The 21,769-nt window shown below is 48.0% G+C and overlaps 1 protein-coding gene across 3 annotated transcripts in view; it reads right to left on the reverse strand.

Annotated features, from left to right (window-relative positions):
* C2H11orf65 (chromosome 2 C11orf65 homolog) overlaps positions 1-21,769 on the reverse strand; it is a 98,486-nt gene that overhangs the window by 51,230 nt on the left and 25,487 nt on the right. For all 3 annotated transcript variants that reach the window (XM_075334647.1, XM_075334648.1, XM_075334646.1), the window contains one exon: positions 14,950-15,042. In XM_075334647.1, coding sequence (XP_075190762.1) covers positions 14,950-15,039 — 90 coding nt within the window. In that variant the 5' untranslated portion in view covers positions 15,040-15,042. The remainder of the gene's footprint in view (positions 1-14,949; positions 15,043-21,769) is intronic.

Here is a 21,769-nt window from a genome sequence, read left to right on the forward strand (position 1 = left end):
TCTGTCTCTTTCCCTGTCTGCCTGTCTCTGTCTGTCTCTTTGCTTGTCTGTCTCTATTTCTCTGTCTCTTTCCCCGTCTGTCTCTATCAAGGTCTGTGTCTTTCCCCATCTATTTTTGTCTGTCTCTCTGGCTGTCTGCTCCTTCCCTGTCTGCCTGTCTCTGTCCCTGTCTGCATGTCTGTCTGTCTCTTTCCCCCTCTGTCTCTTTCCAGGTCTGTCTCTTTCCAGGTCAGTCTCTTTCCAGGTCAGTCTCTTTCCAGGTCAGTCTCTTTCCAGGTCTGTCTCTGTCTGTCTCTTTCCAGGTCTGTCTCTTTCCAGGTCTGTCTCTGTCTGTCTCTTTCTAGGTCTGTCTCTTTTCAGGTCTGTCTCTGTCTCTTTCACTGTCTGTCTCTTTCCCTGTCTGTCTCTATCTGTCTGTATCTCTGTCTGTCTCTCTGTCTGTCTCTCTGTCGGTCTCTCTGTCGGTCTCTCTGTCGGTCTCTCTCTATCCGTCTCCCCACCGGCATCTTATTACCTCACATATAAGCTTTTTTATACTATGAAATGTCTTTTGTTCCTATAGCAACTAATCACAGCTCCTACTAATAACCTGTAGTTCCAGGCTACATTTACTTTAATGGAGGCATGTTTTTTGGAGAGTAACTGTAAAGCGCGGAGTTAAATTTTCCTGTCAAAACAGTCTACGACGTTCCCTGGGGCACATGAGGTGTCTGTGCAAAATTTCGTGATTGTAAATGAGACAGTGCGGATACACTTTTCGTTTCACTTTTTCCCCATTATGTAGATAGGGTCAAAATTGATTGGTAAATTGGAACGCGCAGGGTTAAAATTTCACCTCACAACATAGCCTATGACGCTCTCGGGGTCCAGACGTGTGAGTGTGCAAAATTTTGTGGCTGTAGCGGCGACGGTGCAGATGCCAATCCCAAACATACACACACACATTCAGCTTTATATATTAGATAGAGTCATTACACACAGAGGGATCTATTTCAAGTGTTTATTTCTGTTAATGTTGATGATTATGGCTTACAGCCAATGAAAACTCAAAAGTCATTATCTCAGAAAATGAGAATATTATAGAAGACCAACTGAAAAAATGATTTTACACTCTGTACAGTAAATGCCTCAATATTTGGTGTGGGCTCCTTTTGCATGAATTCTGCATCAATGCGGCAATGTGGCATGGAGGTGATCAGCCTGTGGCACTGCTGAGGTGTTATGGAAGCCCAGGTTGCTTTGATAGCAGCCTTCAGCTCATCTGCATTGTTGGGTCTGGTGTCTCTCATAGATTCTCTATGGGGTTTAGGTCAGGCGAGTTTGCTGGTCAATCAAGCACAGTGATACTGTGGTTATTAAACCAGGTATTGATACTTTCGACAACGTGGACAGGTGCTAAGTCCCGCTGGAAAATGAAATTTCCATCTCCAAAAAAGCTTGTCGGCAGAGGGAAGCATGAAGTGCTCTAAAATTTCCTGGAAGACGGTTGCGCTGACTTTGGTTATGATAAAACACAGTGGATCTACACCAGCAGATAACATGGCTCCCCAAACCATCACTGATTGTGGAAACTTCACACTAGACCTCAGCAGATTGGATTGTGGCCTCTCCACTCTTCCTCCAGACTATGGGACTCTGAATTCCAAATGAAATGCAACATTTACTTTCATCTGAAAACAACACCTTGGACCACTGAGAACAGTCCAGGTCTTTTTCTCCTTGGATCAGGTAAGAAACTTCTGGCGTTGTCTATTGGTCATGAGTGGCCTGACACAAGGAACGTGACACTTGTAACCCATGTCCTGGATACGTCTGTGTGTGGTGGCTCTTGAGGCACTGACTCCAGCAGCAGTCCACTCCTTGTGAATGGATTTTTCTTAACAATCCTAACAAGGCTGTGGTTATCCCGGTTGCTTGTGCACCTTTTTTTTTTACCACACTTTTTCTTTCCACTCAACTTTCCATTAATGTGCTTGGATACAGCACTCTGTGAACAGTCAGCTTCTTTAGAAATGACCTTTTGTGGCTTACCCTCTTTGTGGAGTGTGTCAATGACTGCCTTCTGGACATCTGTGAAGTCAACAGTCTTCCCAATGATTGTGCAACCTACTGAACGAGACTTAAGCTGGGTTCACACTAAACGACAGCGACAACGACGTCGCTGTTACGTCACCATTTTCGGTGACGTAACAGCGACCTTGTAAGTCGCTGTTATGATCGCTGCTTAGCTGTCAAACACAGCAGAAGCAGCAGCGATCATAACGTCGCTGTGTTACATGTTCAGAGAGCAGGGAGCCGCGCTTAGCGCTGGCTCCTTGCTCTCCTAGGTACAGTACACATCGGGTTAATTAACCCGATGTGTGCTGCAGCTACATGTCACAGTGCAGAGAGCAGGGAGCCGCGCGCACTGCTTAGCGCTGGCTCCTTGCTCTCTTTGCTACAGTATACATCGGGTTAATTACCCGATGCATACTGCAGCCACATGTCACAGTGCAGGAGCCGGCGCTGGCAGCAAGAGCGGAGGCTGGTAACCAGCGTAAACATCGGGTAACCAGGGAAAGGACTTCCCTTGGTTACCCGATGTTTACGCTGGTTACAGCTTACCGCAGCTGCCAGTGCCGGCTCCTGCTCGCTTCATTTCGTCGCTCTCTCGCTGTCACACACAGCGATGTGTGTGTCACAGCGGGAGAGTGACGACGAAAAAATGAAGCTGGACATTCAGCAACGACCGGCGACCTCACAGCAGGGGCCAGGTCGTTGCTGGATGTCACACACAGCGACAGCGACGGGACGTCGCTGCAACGTCACAGAAAATGGTGACGTAGCAGCGACGTCGTTGTCGTTGTCGCTGTGTGTGACACCAGCTTAAGGGACCCTTTTAAGCCTTAGGAAGCCTTTGCAAGTGTTTTGTGGTAATTATTCTAATTTTCTGAGATAATGACTTTTGGGTTTTCTTTGGCTGTAAGCCATAATCATCAACATTAACAGAAATAAACACTTGAAATAGATCACTCTGTGTGTAATGACTTTATATAATATAAATGAATATATCATTCTGTGTGTAATGACCCTATATAATATATGTGTTTCCCTTTTCTGTATTTAATTACAGAAATAAATTACTATAACTTTTTTATGACATTCACATGTATTGAGATGCAGTTGTATAACAGATAGGAGGCCTCAGTACAGGTATACAGCCTATCATTATGGATAACAGTCATAAATCTCACTTAGGTTCTGTAATAAGGAAAGGTCACCAGTACATGGCCGCTTCCCCGGGCACAGCACAGTCACATTGTTTTGTGTAATCACTTTTCCAGTGAATTTTGGAATGAACTAATCGAAGACTGACGAGGCGATCACATCACAGATTTCAGGCAGATCATTTTACCATTAGGCCTCACTAGACCCATCTCTCAGGCTTATGCCAAAATTGACAGGATAGATGATACGTGTATGACTTGTGGAGGATCAGCTGCTGGGACCCCCAAGTAATCATGGCACCTCCGTGTGAATGGAGTAGTAATGTGCATGTGAGACCACCTCTCTATTCATTGTTTATTGGTGCGGAGGTCACACATGTGCACTAACACTCCCAGAGAGTCACAGAAGTGACGTGAGCGGTGAATATGAATTCGGACAACAGTGTCACATAGAACTTCAGGACCCCATTCTCAGAATTGGTGGGGGTCCCAGTGGTCAGATCTCCTCAATCATACTTTCATCACCTCTCCTATTGTTTGTAGGGTCAAACAGCTACGTGTCACCTCTCCAGGGTCTACTCCGGTGACGTCTGCCCCGGTCACCAGGTGCCGCTCTACTGTCATGTCTCCACCAGGTACTGCTCCGGTGACGTCTGCCCCGGTCACCAGGCGCCGCTCTACTGTCACCTCTCCACCAGGGCCTGCTCCGGTGATGTCTGCCCCGGTCACCAGGCGCCGCTCTACAGTCACGTCTCCACCAGGGCCTGCTCAGGTGACGTCTGCCCCGGTCACCAGGCGCCACTCTACAGTCACGTCTCCACCAGGGCCTGCTCCGGTGATGTCTGCCCCGGTCACCAGGCGCCGCTCTACAGTCACGTCTCCACCAGGGCATGCTTCGGTGACGTCTGCCCTAGTCACCAGGCGCCGCTCTACTGTCACGTCTCCACCGAGGCCTGCTCCGGTGCTGTCTGCCCCGGTCACCAGGTGCCGCTCTACTGTCACGTCTCCACCAGGGCTTGCTCTGGTGACGTCTGCCCCAGTCACCAGGCGCCGCTCTACTGTCACATCTCCACCAGGGCCTGCTCTGGTGACGTCTGTCCCGGTCACCAGGCGCCGCTCTACAGTCACGTCTCCACCAGGGCCTGCTCCGGTGACGTCTGCCCCGGTCACCAGGCGCCGCCCTACTGTCACGTCTCCACCAGGGCCTGCTCCGGTGCTGTCTGCCCCGGTCACCAGGCGCCGCTCTACTGTCACGTCTCCACCAGGGCCTGCTCCGGTGACGTCTGCCCCGGTCACCAGGCGCCGCTCTACTGTCACATCTCCACCAGGGCCTGCTCTGGTGACGTCTGCCCCGGTCACCAGGCGCCGCTCTACAGTCACGTCTCCACCAGGGCCTGCTCCGGTGACGTCTTCCCCGGGCACCAGGCGCCGCTCTGCTCACACTGAAGGTAGTGCTGGTGATGGGGGAGAAGTCAGTTCTAGTGGCCCTGGTGGGCGGAGTTGCCGCACATTCACCAAGCTTGGTCTGGCTGGAACTTGCAGTACTGCTGACTGACTGTAGGGGTGTGTGCTTTCCAGCTAGTATCAGCTTCTACTTCAGCCTAAGGGAAGGCACCACACCCTTTTTATATCCTTCAGTGTCCCTGGTTCCTTGCCAGATATAGTCTTGTGTTGCTGTGAGCCACATCCATCCTGGTACTGTGCACCTTGCCTTATATCTCATATTAACTTGGCTTTGTTTATTGACGTCCCTCCTGCTTGCTGTTTTGTACCTCGCCTGACATCTCGGTTTGACCTCGGCCTGTCGACTATCCCCATTTCTGGACTGCAGCCTACCATAGGCAGTGAACCCCTGGACCCTGCAGAAATTCCAGATCCCTGTATAGGGGTTAAAGAGTTTTGGGGTACCTCGGGGTCCTGCTTAGTGGGTGGCTTACCGTTACACTACTACTATAGTAGATGCATAACATGCACTTCTCTCCGGTATAAGGCTTGGAACTCTGTGTGGCAGTCTTACCTGCCGCATGTTTAAGGACCGGACTTTCACTTTTACCTCCACTCCTTTCAAGAGACATAATGGGGGGGTATTAACTAGTGATCATCAGAATAAGGGGCTGTCTACGTCAGCATGCACAACACTGATTTATTAATTGTCAATAGGACTGATTGAGGAGTGCTATCTCCTGCAGTTCCTTAGCCAATGAATAAAGCGATAGTGTCCAAATAAGACCACCGCTATTTTCAGACATATATTGTAGCGCACTGTATATACAGACAGAGTGCCGACTCTTAAGAGGCATTTACACTGAAAAATTATGATTATCTTGCCAGGTCAACATGCTGCCAATCAACCGAAGAAGAAGAAAAATTCCAGGGTCACACGACCGTAGATTCTCTCATCCAAGAGATTCAGTCGATTACGCTAATGACACTCCGATCAAACTCTGATCACAGTGTCCGCTTTAGGCTGAGTTCACATGTCCTGTAATCATCCATTAGAACGAATCCTGCAGAGATCAATTGGCTATATGATTTGTGCCGGATCCGGGGGGTTTTTCTACATGAGAGTCTATGGAATACAAATCCGTTAACGGATTGCTATTTATCGTACAATTGTAACGGATCCTGTAAGAAAAAAACAGATCTGTTACAAATACAAGTAAAATGGACATAAATAGCACTCAGTTAACGGATCCGTCCTTCATGTTAAAAAAAACGAATTCGGCAGCCATCAGTTATTTAACAACGGACAAAAAAAATTGTGTTTGCAGAACTTTTTTCCCAAAGGATCTCTGCAGGATCTATTCTAACGGATGCAGGACATGTGAATCCAGCCTAAAGGGTACTTTACACGCTGCAACATCGCTAATGATATATCGTCGGGGTCACGTCGTTAGTGACGCACATCCGGCACTGTTAGCGACATCGCAGCGTGTGACATCAATGAGCGACGATCAACGAGCGCCAAAATGTGAAAAATTGTTGCTCGTTGACACGTCGTTTATTTCCTTAATATCGTTGCTGCTGCAGGTACGATGTTGTTCGTCGTTCCTGCGGCAGCACACATCTCCTTACCTGCGTCCACCGGCAATGAGGAAGGAAGGAGGTGGGCGGTATGTTCCGGCCGCTCATCTCCGCCCCTCCTCTGCTATTGGATGGCTGCCGTGTGACGTCACTATGACGCTGCACAAACCGCCCCCTTAGAAACGAGGCGGATTGCCGGCCAGAGCGACGTCGCAGGGAAGGTAAGTCCGTGTGACAGGTGTAAGCGATGTTGTGCGCCACAGGCAGCGATTTGCCCGTGTCGCACAACTGACTGGGGCGGGTACAATCACTATCGGTACCGATATCGCAGCACGTAAAGTACCCTTAAGTGTGATCCAGTTCTCTCGGATGAGGAGAAGATGGAGAAAAAATGTTTTCCATCTTTTCCATTGTGTCAGTGAGCGGAAAGCGGACTGAACTCAGATGTCATCCGCGTGCAGTCCGATAGTTTCCATGCATTGACTGACCTGCATTGCCGAGTGAAAACCGAATATTGTATCAAATCATGACATGTGCATGGCCCCATAGCCTAACATTGGTCCGAGTGCAATCCAATGTTTTGTCGGATCGCACACAGACCGATAATACAGGGGTGTGAGCGAGCCCAAACACTCGGTCATCCGGAGAATGATCCTATGTGCAACACAAAATATCATCGTTCTTGGCGTTGTATCGTGCAGTGTAAGCAGAACTCGAGCTGCCGAGATCACTGGACTGAGCGATCTATTACAGATCTATTGCAGATCGCTCAGTGAGCGTCATTTAATTTCGTCTGACTGTGTAAACAGGTATTATGCTAATGTATGTAAAGTGCTATTGAATTAATAGTGCAATATAAGTGAATAAATATTATTATTAACAACAATAATAATAATAATAAACAACTGCTGACCGATGGTCTTATAGTACCGCAATTCGGTCTGCGTAAATGAACCCTAAGGCCAGCGTCACACTGAGGCAGCTCAGATCTGCGAGTTTTTACTCAGCCCTAATAAGAGGAAAAAATTGCACCATGCTGCGATTGTGAGTCTCTCATAGCTCGCACCGATACAAGTCTATGGGTACGAGAGAAACATCGGACTGCACTTGGATGACATCAAAGTCCGGTGTGATATACGCACAAGCTGACAATGGAGAAGATGGGGGGAATTAATCCATCCCTTTCCTACGCAGCTGTGATCCGATTGCAGGATCGGATCACAGTCACGTGACACTCGACTCACATTTGAAGCAGAGCCTGAGTCGAGGGTCATTAGCACATCGCATCTGATGCCGTACGCAAGTGTGACTCCAGCCTAAGTAAGTGTCTGGTGTGAGGTCCATATAACCTGACCCGTAGGCCCTCATTCACACATACGTAAAGAAAATGGAACCAGTATCATCGGTGTTTTGGGTCAGAGTATGGTCCGAGTGTCCATTTTTTTCATCAGTGTTTTTCATGGATGGATAACATAATAATTAAATTACAAAGCTTTTCATTCATTTTGCAATGGTAAATACAGTATACGAATTATACACTGATGTAATCCATATGATGTACATATTTTTCATGGACCCATAGACTCGTATTGACCCTTTTCATCCATGATACTGGAAAAAAAACGGACACGTGAAAATCACCATCTAATATCTATATCTATCTATCTATCTATCTATCTATATATATATATATATATATATATATTGTGAGGCAGTGACAGGGGTAATATTTGAAGACCGCTATGTGTCCCCCAGAATGTGTCTGGAAACCCTCTGAGTTTGCTATAGCTATTACTGGGAGTATAGCACAAAGGGTAACAGGGAGACAGATCCCTCCTCCCAGTCCAGGTTTTGTAGCAATCCTCATGTCCGGCATTTTCGTTTAAATCATGCAGAGCACAGCAGGGTGTGTCTCAGTTGAGAGCTAGGCTTGGTGAAGCTAACACATGCTGTGTGACCTGGGCTGGCTCTGTGTGGAGTGAACACAGGCCAAGAGTGTGAGCCTAGGAGAACCTTATACATATCCCTGCGGTTAACGGGGTCCCAAGGTAACAAGACTTTTTGATGCAAAGAATTTGTCTATATGCACCGGCTGTGATCCGGAAGAGACTTTGACTGTGGGAAATTGGATCTATTTATGCTGCAACAATAAATAGACTGTTGGTGTGAACACGCTGCTGCCTCACTGCCTCACGTTTTTGCCCAAACAACGCTGCTACCTCACATTATGGTGGAGAATGCGGGCATGGCAGCCTGGTTGCTAAGGGCAATGGCCTAATAGGTACTTACCCGGAAAAAAAAAACAATTTTTTTTTTCTACTGACTGTTTGCGGTGGATCGGCGGGTCCACAAAGCCTGCAGGCGTTGCAGCCTGGTTGCTAGGGGCAACAACACAGTTTTCACATGCTTATGATCAAGCCTGCAAAGTTACAGTTTACCTCAACAGCCACTATGGAGGATCTTGTAAAGCAGCTGGCCCAGTCTACTGCTCAACTACAGCAGGTTTTTGCACAAACCAGTGCACAACAGCAACAGGCTAATGCTCAGCACCAGCGGGCGTTAGCTCAGCAACAGGAGACAAACAGCTTGTTGATTAAACAGCTTTCTGCTCTGCGAGAAGTGCTCCCAGCGGTAACTCCAGGTCATCCAGTCCTTCCTGCGGCCCAGGACAGAGTAAGGGCGGCACTTACGAAGATGAGTGCAGAGGACGACCCAGAAGCCTTTCTCTCCGTGTTTGAGAGGACCGCTGAGCGAGAGAAATTGTCTACCGACCGTTGGACTGATGTCGTGGCCCCGTTCTTGGTAGGTGAACCCCAACCTACCTGGATCTCAGCACGGAGGATGCCAAGGACTATGGCATACTGAAAGGTGAGATCCTTGCACGAATGGGGGTTAACACTTATCTCCTTATCTCCGTGCCCAACGAGTGAACCAGTGGTCCTTTGAGGAGGGAAAACCTGCACGCTCACAGGCCCATGTCTTACTGGACCTTGTAAAAAAATGGCTGCAGCCGGAGACCTTGAACCCCGGACAGATGATTGAGCGGGTGGTGATTGAACGGTTTGTGCGGACTTTGCCAGCCCCCATTCAACGGTGGGTGGGACAGGGGGACCCCGGTACCCTAGACCAGCTAGTGAATTTGGTGGAACGCTACACAGCTACCCAGGAGTTGGTCCGGGACTCTGCTTCACGGCGGGCACTCCGTAGGGATACGCCCCCTTCACAGTTGGTAAAAGACTCCTGTCCCCCCTCGTGTGCTGTCCCGTCTTCAGCCCTGGCAGAGAGTAAACCCTAGACTAAGGTTAGCCGGAGTCCTGGTTCCCCAAAGTCAGACACCCGAAACAGGGACACCTCTGCTGTTATGTGCTGGCGGTGCCATCAGCTCGGGCATGTGATGGCACAGTGCCCACTCACATCAGAACCCATGGAATGCCGGTACGCTCGCCGGGTATCAATGTATGCCCATACTGTTTGTACCGCAAGCACTGTTACTATGGGGGAGGAGCCCCATCTCTGCAAAGTACCTGTTAATGGCTATACAGCAGAGGCTTTGTTGGACTCAGGAAGTGTAGTGACTCTTGTACATGCCTCCTTGGTCTCCGGGGAAAATCCTACGGGACATAAAGTAGGGGTACTTTGTATTCATGGAGACCTACGGGAATACCCTATGGAAAGGGTCACCATTGCTACCTCGTGTGGAGAGGTTCAACATGAAGTGGGGAAAAGACTTCCAAATGCTGTTATTTTGGGAAGAGACTTGCCCCTGTTCTGGACATTATGTGGGAGGCGACCTAGCCCTCCGAGGTGTATGATTGAACCAGGCCCTGAGCCGGACGATCCCGACTCAGGGATACCTGCCGTAGGGGTCACCAGTATAGGGACAGAGTGTAACCCTGCCAGGTTCCCCCTAGAGGTAATGGCAGGAGAGGTTGAGCCACCCGAGGCAATCCCGGAGTTGAACGTGTCTCCAGATAATTTCGGAACCGCACAGCTCCGGGACCCCACATTGGCTCCTGGACGTGGAAATGTACAGGTAATTGATGGGGTACCCCAGCGGCCTGGTGCCAGGCTGGAAACTCCCTACATGGCTCTAAAGCGAGAGTTGCTCTATCGGGTTGATACAATCCGGGGGGAAATAGTGGAACAGTTGGTGGTCCCTCAGCCGTACCGCCGTCAGACCTTGGAATTGGCTCATAACCACCTAATGAGTGGGCACCTAGGTGAAGAGAAAACGCGGGAACGCATGTTTCAGCGGTTTTACTGGCCAGGGGTCGGCGCAGAAATCAAGAGGTTCTGTGAGTCCTGCCCAGTTTGTCAGTTGACCGCACCAACGCACCGTTTCCGTAGTCCTCTGATACCTTTACCCATTATAGAGGTGCCTTTTGAGCGGATTGCTATGGATCTAATCGGACCCATTGTAAAATCAGCCCGTGGTCACCAGCACATCCTGGTAGTGATGGATTACGCGACACGTTATCCGGAGGCCATTCCACTACGTCACACCTCGGCGAGGCTTATTGCTCGGGAGTTGTTTGCTATGTTCTGTCGCGTGGGGTTACCCAAAGAAATCCTGACCGATCAGGGCACTCCCTTTATGTCTAACATTACAAAGGAACTGTGCAAACTCCTCCAGATCAAGCAGTTACGCACGTCAGTGTACCATCCCCAGACTGATGGTCTAGTGGAACGTTTTAATAAAACCCTGAAGGCTATGTTGAAAAAGGTGGTCTCCAAAGAGGGGAAAGATTGGGACATGTTATTGCCCTATTTAATGTTCGCTATCCGCGAGGTCCCACAATCTTCCACCGGGTTCTCGCCATTTGAGTTACTGTATGGCAGACATCCGCGGGGACTGCTGGATATAGTTAAGGAAACTTGGGAACAGGAGCCCACCCCTCACAAAAGCACAGTGGAATACGTTATGGGTATGCAGGATCGTATCACGGCAATAATGCCCATTGTTAAAGAGCATTTGCTGGATGCTCAGGCAGCCCAAAGTACTCAATATAATAGAAAGGCCTCCATCAGGTCTTTTAAACTGGGAGATCGTGTCTTAGTCCTAATACCTACTGCAGAAAGTAAGTTCTTAGCCAAATGGCAAGGTCCCTATGAGATCCGGGAGAAAGTGGGGGAAGTAAACTATAAGGTGTATCAGCCAGGTAGAAGAAAACCAGAGAAAATCTACCATGTAAACCTGCTGAAGGCGTGGAAAGACAGGGAATGTATGATGGCTGACGTAACGTTGGACCTAACCTTGTCAGGTGCTTTGACAACAACAAAGGAGGAGTCCCCTGATGATGAATTAGGAGTGAGGATAGGGGATTCTCTCTCAAAACAGCAGAGACGGGAGTCTCGGAGGTTAGTGCAGCGGAATACAGATGTGTTCTCAAGCCTACCAAGCCGAACAACCGTAATCCACCATGATATTGTCACCGAGCCTCAAGTAAGGGTACGCCTGAGGCCATACCGGGTACCAGAGGCTCGTAGGCAAGCCATTGAGGAGGAGGTAGAAAAGATGCTCCAACTAGGGGTTACTAAAAAATCCACGAGCGAATGGGCCAGTCCCATTGTGCTGATCCCGAAACCAGACGGTTCTTTAAGATTCTGTAATGACTTCCGAAAGTTAAATGAGGTTTCGAAATTTGATATGTATCCCATGCTCAGGGTCGACGAGCTGATAGAGAGACTGGGACGGGCCCAGTACTTCACGACTCTCGATCTCACTAAAGGTTACTGGCAGGTGCCGCTGACAGAGGCGACAAAAGAAAAGACCGCTTTTGTCACGCCAGGGGGGCTCTATCACTATGTCGTCTTGCCATTTGGTTTACATGGGGCTCCGGCCACGTTTCAGAGATTAATGGACATAGTGTTAGAACCCCATCAACCATATGCCTCCGCATATTTGGATGACATCATCATCTATAGCAGTGACTGGAGCACCCACTTATCTCAGGTACAAGCGGTAGTGGATTCGCTCAGAGCTGCTGGTCTGACGGCGAATCCAAGCAAATGTGCTATGGGTCTCAAAGAAGCCCGTTACTTGGGGTATGTGATAGGCCAAGGGGTTATCAAGCCACAAGTAAACAAAATCGAAGCCATTCAAAACTGGCCTCGTCCCCTTACCACAAAACAGGTAAGAGCCTTTCTGGGTATAATGGGGTATTACCGACGATTCATACCCAATTTTGCTGGAAGGTCGGCGCCTTTGACCGATCTCTTAAAAGGGAAGAAGTCGGTCATGGTCCACTGGACTACACAAGCAGAGGAAGCCTTTCAGGCGCTAAAGGTAGTCCTATGTTGTCAGCCTGTCCTTGTCAACCCTGACTTTCAAAAGGAGTTTATAGTACAGGCAGATGCCTCTGAAGTGGGTCTGGGTGCAGTTCTGTCCCAGGAGGTAGATGGAGAAGAGCACCCGGTCACCTATTTGAGTAGAAAACTCACCCCGGCAGAGAAGAACTATAGCATAGTGGAGAAGGAGTGCCTGGCCATAAAATAGGCTCTGGAATCCCTACGCTACTACCTGCCGGGGCGACACTTTCGCCTGGTGACAGACCACTCCCCTTTGGTCTGGATGAGGAATGCTAAGGAGAGAAATGAGAAATGCTAGAGTCACCAGGTGGTTTCTCTCCTTGCGGAACTTTCACTTTTCTGTGGAACACCGGGCTGGTAGGTTGCAGGGCAATGCGGATGCCCTGTCCAGAGGTCCCTGTATGTTGGCTAAAGTTCAACCCCGCCCGTTTGAACTGAGGGGGGGGATATGTGAGGCAGTGACAGGGGTAATATTTGAAGACCGCTATGTGTCCCCCAGAATGTGTCTGGAAACCCTCTGAGTTTGCTATAGCTATTACTGGGAGTATAGCACAAAGGGTAACAGGGAGACAGATCCCTCCTCCCAGTCCAGGTTTTGTAGCAATCCTCATGTCCGGCATTTTCGTTTAAATCATGCAGAGCACAGCAGGGTGGGTCTCAGTTGAGAGTCAGGCTTGGTGAAGCTAACACATGCTATGTGAGCTGGGCTGGCTCTGTGTGGAGTGAACACAGGCCAAGAGTGTCAGCCTAGGAGAACCTTACACAGATCCCTGCGGTTAACGGGGTCCTAAGGTAACAAGACTTTTTGATGCAAAGAATTTGTCTATATGCACCGGCTGTGATCCGGAAGAGACTTTGACTGTGGGTAATTGGATCTATTTATGCTGCAACAATAAATAGACTGTTGGTGTGAACACGCTGCTGCCTCACTGCCTCACGTGTTTGCCCAAACAACGCTGCTACCTCACAATATACAGTTACTCTCCAAAAGTAAAGTGAATGGAGCTGCGAGCTACAGGTTATTAATAGCAGCTGTGATTGGTTGCTATAGGAACAAAATAAATTTTTAGTATAATAAGCTTATGTGTGAGGTAATAGGATGTCAGTGTGGAGACAGATAGAGAGAAAGAGACAGACAGACAGACAGACAGAGAGAGGAGAGAGAGAAGGAGACGGGGAAAGAGACCGGGAGACATAGGTACAGACAGACTAAGAGGCAGAAAGGGAAAGAGACAGACAGAGATAGGCGGACAGAGAAAGAAACAGAGAGAGACAGACAGTCAAAGAGACAGACAGAGGCAGACAGACATGGACAGGTAAAGACAAACAGAGAAAGAGAAAGGCACAGACAGGGAAAGAGACAGACAGATAGGAAAAAAGACAGGGAAAGAAACAAAAACTGGGAAAGAGACAGACAAGGAAAAAGACAGGGAAAGAGACAGAGACAGGGAAAGAGACACACGGGGAAAGAGACAGACATGGAAAGAGATAGATGGGGAAAGAGACAAACCTGGAACGAGACAGACCTGGGACGAGACAGACGGCGAAAAAGACAGACACAGAGATAGAGAGAGACAGACAGAGAGACTGATACAGAGACAGAGAGATACACACAGACAGACATGGATAGAGACAGAGACACACATGGATAGAGAAAGACAGAGAAAGGGACAGAGAGACAGACACACAGAAACAGACAGACAAACAGAGAGACAGACAGAGACAGACACACAGAGACAGTTACTATCCCAGGCAATGCCGGGTACTACAGCTAGTAGGTTATAATGGTCACGTGTGGCATATGTGAACAAAAATGGATACAACATGGAGGTGTGAATGAGGCCTTAGTTACTGCTCTTGGGATGTCTCGAGCACTAAATGACCTAAAGTAATTCCTTGTGGGTAATTTGAATCATTTTCTTTTTCACCCAAAATGAAGAAATACTAATTAAAAGTATTTTTAACTACTATACCTACCAAACGTCTAAGTCACGCCATTGTGCCTCCATCATAATGCAAAGCTGTAATGTAAGACTTTTCTGTGAGATTAGCAGTATAGTTACAAGAATTAGCACGTACGACTATCTGCGGATGACAACCCAAGTAGAAAAAGGGGTATTGTGTTTGGCAGAAGAGCAGCCGTGAACACACCGCCAACTCCCTGACTATAATGGCTCTTATGTCTAAGGACACTACAAGAACACTCAACATCTGTTGTTCCTGGCATCCGCCATTAACAGCCAATGCCAAACACGGCTTCATACATCTGTACGTGCTCAATACTGAGGTCCTTAGAGCTAATGTCATGGGGCTTTTCTACTGTAAGTGCAAAATAAAACACATCTTAATAGTATAATGGAGGAGTCAGAGCCTTGCCGTCTATGGAAAGACGCGGTAATCATGTGCTCACCTCTCTGGGATTAATGCACTTGAGTAAAAGTCTCGGATCTCCTTGGGCTTTGAAGCTGAGAAGATTTTTGAAGTATCTGAAAACATTCATGTCCTGAAAGAAGAGAAAAATAGAAAGTTTCTGTAATTGCATATCTTAAAAAGGGGTTGTCCACTACTCTGACAACCTTCTCATTCCCAATGCTTGGCCTCATTAATATAAAAATCTCATACTTGCCTCCCATGCCAATGCGGTTCCAGAGTTGTCGGTGCTTGCATTCCCAGAGCTCATGTGAGGTTGTGACGTCCTACAGTCATATGAAAAAGTTTAGGCACCCCTATTAATGTTAACCTTTTTTCTTTATAACAATTTGGGTTTTTGCAACAGCTATTTCAGTTTCATATATCTAATAACTGATGGACTGAGTAATATTTCTGGATTGAAATGAGGTTTATTGTACTAACAGAAAATGTGCATTCCTCATTTAAACAAAATTTGACCGGAGCAAAAGTATGGGCACCCTTATCAATTTCTTGATTTGAACACTCCTAACTACTTTTTACTGACTTACTAAAGCACTAAATTGGTTTTGTAACCTCATTGAGCTTTGAACTTCATAGGCAGGTGTATCCAATCATGAGAAAAGGTATTTAAGGTGGCCACTTGCAAGTTGTTCTCCTATTTGAATCTCCTATGAAGAGTTGCATCATGGGCTCCTCAGAACTAGAGTTGAGCGCGGTTCGTGGTTCGAGGTTCTCCAGTTCGAGGCTCGAGTGATTTTGGGGCCTGTTCTAGATCGAACTAGAACTCGAGCTTTTTTGCAAAAGCTCGATAGTTCTAGAAACGTTCGAGAACGGTTCTAGCAGCAAAAAACCAGCTAAATCCTAGCTTGGTTTCTGCTGTAATAGTGTAAGTCACTCTGTGACTCACACTATTATGACATTTCAGTGTATAGTGTGCGGGAACAGCGCCTTCAGATCACTGCTGTTTCTATAATGGCAATCGCCATTTTATTTTTTTTTTTTCCTTGTCTTCCTTCCCTAAGCGCGCGCGTGTAGTGGGGCGGGCCAGCATGTCAGCCAATCCCAGACACACACACAGCTAAGTGGACTTTTAGCCAGAGAAGCAACGGCATGTGTGATAGGATGTCCATGTCACATGTCCCTGCATTATAAAACCGGACATTTTCCTCCAGGACGCCATTATCTCTTCTGCGTCCTTGGTGTCAGACATCAGTGTCGCAGCTCCGTCTTGAGTCCTATCGCTGATACAGCTGTATGCGCTCCATACACAGCGCTGGACAGCTTAGGGAGAGCACTTTCTAGCAGTCCTTTTAAGGGCTCAAACCGGCAGGGTCAGAGTTAAGGTGACAGGTCCTGAAAACAGCGACAGCGTCTGTGTAGCCAAGGTCAGGGATTTCCTCCCTGCATTTCCCTATTAGGAGGGAATAGAAAGGCAGGCTTCCATTCCTCTACCCAGACCCCACAATCCTGGCACTGTACCCTCCTGTCCTCTGCACACTCCAACTCATTATAACTAAGCCATTATACTAGCAAACACTCAGTGTACCTAGTGGCATCCTATACGTGGCTATTGGACTTTGCTATAGTCACACTAGTGCAAAGACATTTGCAGCACCTCTACCTGCATTGCACACTCCAACTCATTATAACTAAGCCATTATACTAGCAAACACTCAGTGTACCTAGTGGCATCCTATACGTGGCTATTGGACTTTGCTATAGTCACACTAGTGCAAAGACATTTGCAGCACCTCTACCTGCATTGCACACTCCAACTCATTATAACTAAGCCATTATACTAGCAAACACTCAGTGTACCTAGTGGCATCCTATACGTGGCTATTGGACTTTGCTATAGTCACACTAGTGCAAAGACATTTGCAGAGCGCGTCTGCCTGCATTGCACACTCCAACTCATTATAACTAAGCCATTATACTAGCAATTTTTGCTGCCAGTTTAAGGGCCGTAGTTGCATTGTCAGGGATATTTATTCTTTATTATTCTGCTGTTAATAAAGCTAGACCACCACTGCAATCTACACCACCTCTCAATTTTTACTACCACATTTTCAGTCCACAATCTTGTCGCAATCAACATGAGTGGCAAAATGACAGATGCTGGTGGAAAGGGCAAGAGGCGTGGTGGAAAAGGCAAAAAAGGTTTTGTCCGTGGGGAAGGTGGCAAAGCTCCATTATCATCTGCTGAAGATAGACCATCTACCAGCAAAAGTAAGATGTCTACTACTTACCGTGGACAATCCGATGTGCTCCCTTTTTTACGGACACGAACAACAGGAACAAAGGTAGATGATGGGCAAAAAAGGAAAATGCTTGAATGGATCTCAAGTGGTCCATCAAGTGCCCTCTCAGCCACTTCAAGTACCGCATCCAAAAAACACCAGTCCTCTGAGTTGTCATCCCAATCAAACTTGCTTTCTCCCAGCTCTGAAGTCTCCATCAGCCCTGCACAGTATGGTGGAACTGAGATGGCTGAGTCTGCAGAGCTGTTCAGTCACACTATAGCCTGGGAATCAGAGGTCTGCTCCCAAGCTACAGTGAGTACAGAACAGGAAATGGTCTGCAGTGATGCCCAGAACCTTTGTGACTCTGATTCAGGCCGTGAGGATCAAGTTTCTGAGCATAATGTTGACCCTTTGTCACAAACTGTAACACCTGTGGTTATAGACAATGAGGAACATACTGATGAAGATGAGACGCAGATACCCGATTGGGATGACAACTTAAATATTCGGTCAGGGCAAGAAGAGGTTCGGTCTGAGGGAGAGGGGAGTGCAAACACAACAATTGATGATGAAGTTCTAGATCCCACCTACTGTCAACCCCCAGTCAGGCACTCGAGGAGGTCAACAGAGGCGGTGGAGGAGGATGCAACCGACGACGAAGTTACCTTGCGCCTTCCTGGACAGAGTCGGAGCACTGGTAGCACGTCTACAACTGCATCCTCAGCCACCACTCTGCCTATGAGCATTATTCGGGGTGGATCAACAGGTCGCATGGCCTCTAAGCCTTGCCTAGCCTGGTCCTTTTTTGACATAGAAAAAGATCGCCCAAATTATGTGATCTGTAAACTTTGTCATGATTCTCTTAGTAGAGGTCAAAACCTCAGCAGTTTGACAACTTCTTCCATGAATCGTCACATGAATAAATATCATAGGTCCCGGTGGGAAGCTCACCGTGCTGCAATGCGGCCTAGCGGAGCGAACCATCCACCGCCTGCCCCTTCCAGTGCATCCGCGCGCTCTTCATCTTCTAGGACTGTGGGGACAGCTGTCACACCTGTTTTTCCACCCACAACTTCCACCACTGTAACCGCAACAGGCAGTTTGCTTGGTAGGTCGTCAGTTGTTTTGGAAGGGGAAACAAGTGAGTGTGTACAGCTCTCTCAGACATCGATAGCACCAACTTTGGATGAAGGCAACATCATGTCTCCGCCTGCACTTTCCTCACAAACCTGCATTTTTCCAGGGACACCCTACTCAACACCGTCTACACACAGCAGCCAGATCTCTGTCCCTCAGATGTGGACAAATAAAAGGCCATTTCCTGCGACCCATGACAAAGCTAAGAGGTTGACTCTATCCCTCTGTAAGCTGTCGGCTACAGAAATGCTGCCTTTCCGCCTAGTGGACACACAGGATTTTAGAGACCTTATGTCTGTCGCTGTGCCCCAGTACCAGATGCCTAGTCGCCACTACTTTTCTAAGAAAGGTGTGCCCGCGCTACACCAGCATGTCGCACACAACATCACCACTTCATTGAGAAACTCTGTGTGTGAACGGGTGCATTTCACCACCGATACTTGGACCAGTAAGCATGGACAGGGACGTTACATGTCGCTCACTGGGCACTGGGTAACTATGGTGATAGATGGTGAAGGGTCTGCTGCACAAGTCTTGCCGTCCCCACGACTTGTGTGTCAATCCTCTGTCTGTCCAAGTTCCGCCACTGCTTCTGCATCCTCCACCTCATCTGGGTCCTCCACCTCCGCCCCAAGCCTGCCTGGTCAGGCCACCAGCGTTCTCACTGCGCAGAAGGAATCACGCACCCCTCATTACTATGCTGGCAGCAGAGCGCAACGGCATCAGGCGGTCTTTAGCTTGACATGTCTTGGGAATAAGAGTCACACAGCTGAGGAGTTGTGGTCAGCTCTGCGGTCCGAGTTTAATAAATGGTTGTCTCCACTCAACCTGCAGCCTGGTAAGGCCGTGTGCGACAATGCTGCAAACCTGGGTGCGGCCCTTCGCCTGGGCAAGGTGACACACGTACCTTGTATGGCTCACGTGTTGAACCTTGTCGTGCAGCAATTTTTAACACAGTATCCCGGCCTTGATGGCCTTCTGAACAGGGCACGAAAACTGTCTGCTCACTTCCGCCGTTCAAGCGCCGCAGCTGAGCGACTTGCATCGCTCCAGAAGTCTTTCGGCCTGCCGGTTCATCGCCTGAAATGCGATGTGGCGACACGCTGGAATTCAACTCTCCACATGTTACAGCGACTGTGGCAGCACCGCCGTGCCCTGGTGCAATACGTCATGACGTATAGCCTGGGCCAACGAGATGCAGAGGTGGGGCAGATCACCCTGATGGAGTGGTCTCAGATCAAGGACCTATGCACCCTTCTGCACAGTTTCGACATGGCGACGAATATGTTTAGCGCTGACAATGCCATTATCAGCATGACGATTCCAGTCATTTACATGCTGGAACACACGCTAAACACTATTCGGAGTCAGGGGGTGGGACAACGAGAAGGGGATGAACTACAGGAGGATTCATATGCGCAAGACACAACAACATCACCAAGGTCCAGACGTTCATCATCACCAAGGCGCCAGGCATGGCAGCATGGGGGACAGGGATCAACAAGGGCGCATGGTAGCAGGCGAGATGTTGAGGAAGGTGCAGGAGGACATGAAGAAATGGAGGACGAACTGTCCATGGACATGGAAGACTCAGCAGATGAGGGAGACCTTGGTCAAATTTCAGTTGAAAGAGGTTGGGGGGAGATGTCAGAGGAAGAAAGAACGGTTAGCACCTCTATGCCACAAACACAGCGTGGACTTGGTCCGCATGGCTGCGCAAGACACATGAGTGCATTCTTGTTGCACTACCTCCAACATGACCCTCGTATTGTCAAAATTAGAAGTGATGATGACTACTGGCTTGCCACACTATTAGATCCCCGGTACAAGTCCAAATTTTGTGACATAATTCCAGCCATAGAAAGGGACGCACGTATGCAAGAGTATCAGCAGAAGCTGTTACTCGATCTTAGATCCGCTTTTCCACCAAACAACCGTGCAGGTGCAGGGAGTGATTCTCCCAGTTGTAACTTGACAAACATGGGACGGTCTCGTCATCTTCAACAGTCTACACGTACCAGTAGGACCGTATCTGGTGCTGGTAACAGCAATTTTATGGAATCTTTTCTTAATTTTTTTAGACCCTCCTTTGCAAGGCCACCAGAGACAACAAGTCTGACACATAGTCAACGGCTGGAGAGGATGATACAGGAGTATCTCCAAATGAACATCGATGCCATGACTTTGCAAATGGAGCCTTGCTCCTTTTGGGCTTCAAACCTCGAAAAATGGCCAGAGCTCTCCAGTTACGCCTTGGAGATTTTGTCGTGTCCAGCTGCCAGCGTTGTCTCTGAACGTGTCTTCAGTGCTGCTGGGTGTGTGCTGACAGATAAGCGCACGCGTCTGTCCAGTGACAATGTGGACAGACTGACGTTCATCAAAATGAACAAGTCATGGATCCAGAAGGAATTTACAACCCCTGTATCATCCTGGGGAGAGTAAATGCTTGTGGATTTGGAATGTGCTTGATGCAAATCTAGCTGTGAAGTGTACAACTAGGGCACAAGTGCTGCCACTGAATGGATGGGTGTGTGTGGGGCACAATTTTTGGAAAAAAAGGGAGACTCCGCTTGGAGTAACCCTTGCTTGCTGTGTTTTTAAAAGAAGCCAAGATGAACAGAGCTGGGATCAGATTTTTAGAAAAGAAATATCCCCTGGCCACTATCAAGAATGCCTATCGGGCTAACAAGGTTCTCAGTCAGACCGATCTTATTTGTAAGATTGGCTCAGTGAAGGATGTGGATCGAGGCAATGACAGATTTAATGCTAATTTTCTCACCACGTTTAGTTGTGATGGTGAATTGGTTAGGAGTATTCTAAGAAAACATTGGCCAATATTACTTAATGATCCCTATCTTAAGGAAGTATTACCCTTACACCCGGGCATTACGTTCCGTAGGGCTTCCAATTTGAGGAACCAACTAGCCCCAAGTAGACTTAGAAACCAGTTCTCCCCGGCTATAAACAATAATGCTATGGGAGCTTTCAGATGTGGTACCAAGAATTGTAAGTGTTGCAACAATATTCAACATGGGAGAGTGTTTTTTGGCCCCACCCCGGACGACAAGGACTGTATAATAAAGGGTTTTCTCACCTGTCAGTCCGAGTTTGTTATCTATTTGATCGAATGTGACTGTGGAAAACGTTATGTGGGGAGGACGACACAATCACTACACAACCGCATAAACTCCCATAGGCACAACATTAAGGTGGGTTTTATGCTCCACGGTCTGTCACGCCATACTACCTTAGTACATGGGAAGGAAATAAGACTTAAAGTCATTCCCATAGAACAAATTCCTCCACATGTCCCTGATAGAGTGAGGACACTAAATAAAAAAGAGACGTTCTGGATCTATAGGCTTAACACCCTTAAACCACGCGGCCTTAATGAAATTACAGATTTGTTTCATCATTAGGGTTACATTAGTTTCTATA

The sequence above is a fragment of the Anomaloglossus baeobatrachus genome, chromosome 2 (assembly GCF_048569485.1).
Source record: "Anomaloglossus baeobatrachus isolate aAnoBae1 chromosome 2, aAnoBae1.hap1, whole genome shotgun sequence".
In the NCBI taxonomy this organism is placed as follows: Eukaryota; Metazoa; Chordata; class Amphibia; order Anura; family Aromobatidae; genus Anomaloglossus; species Anomaloglossus baeobatrachus.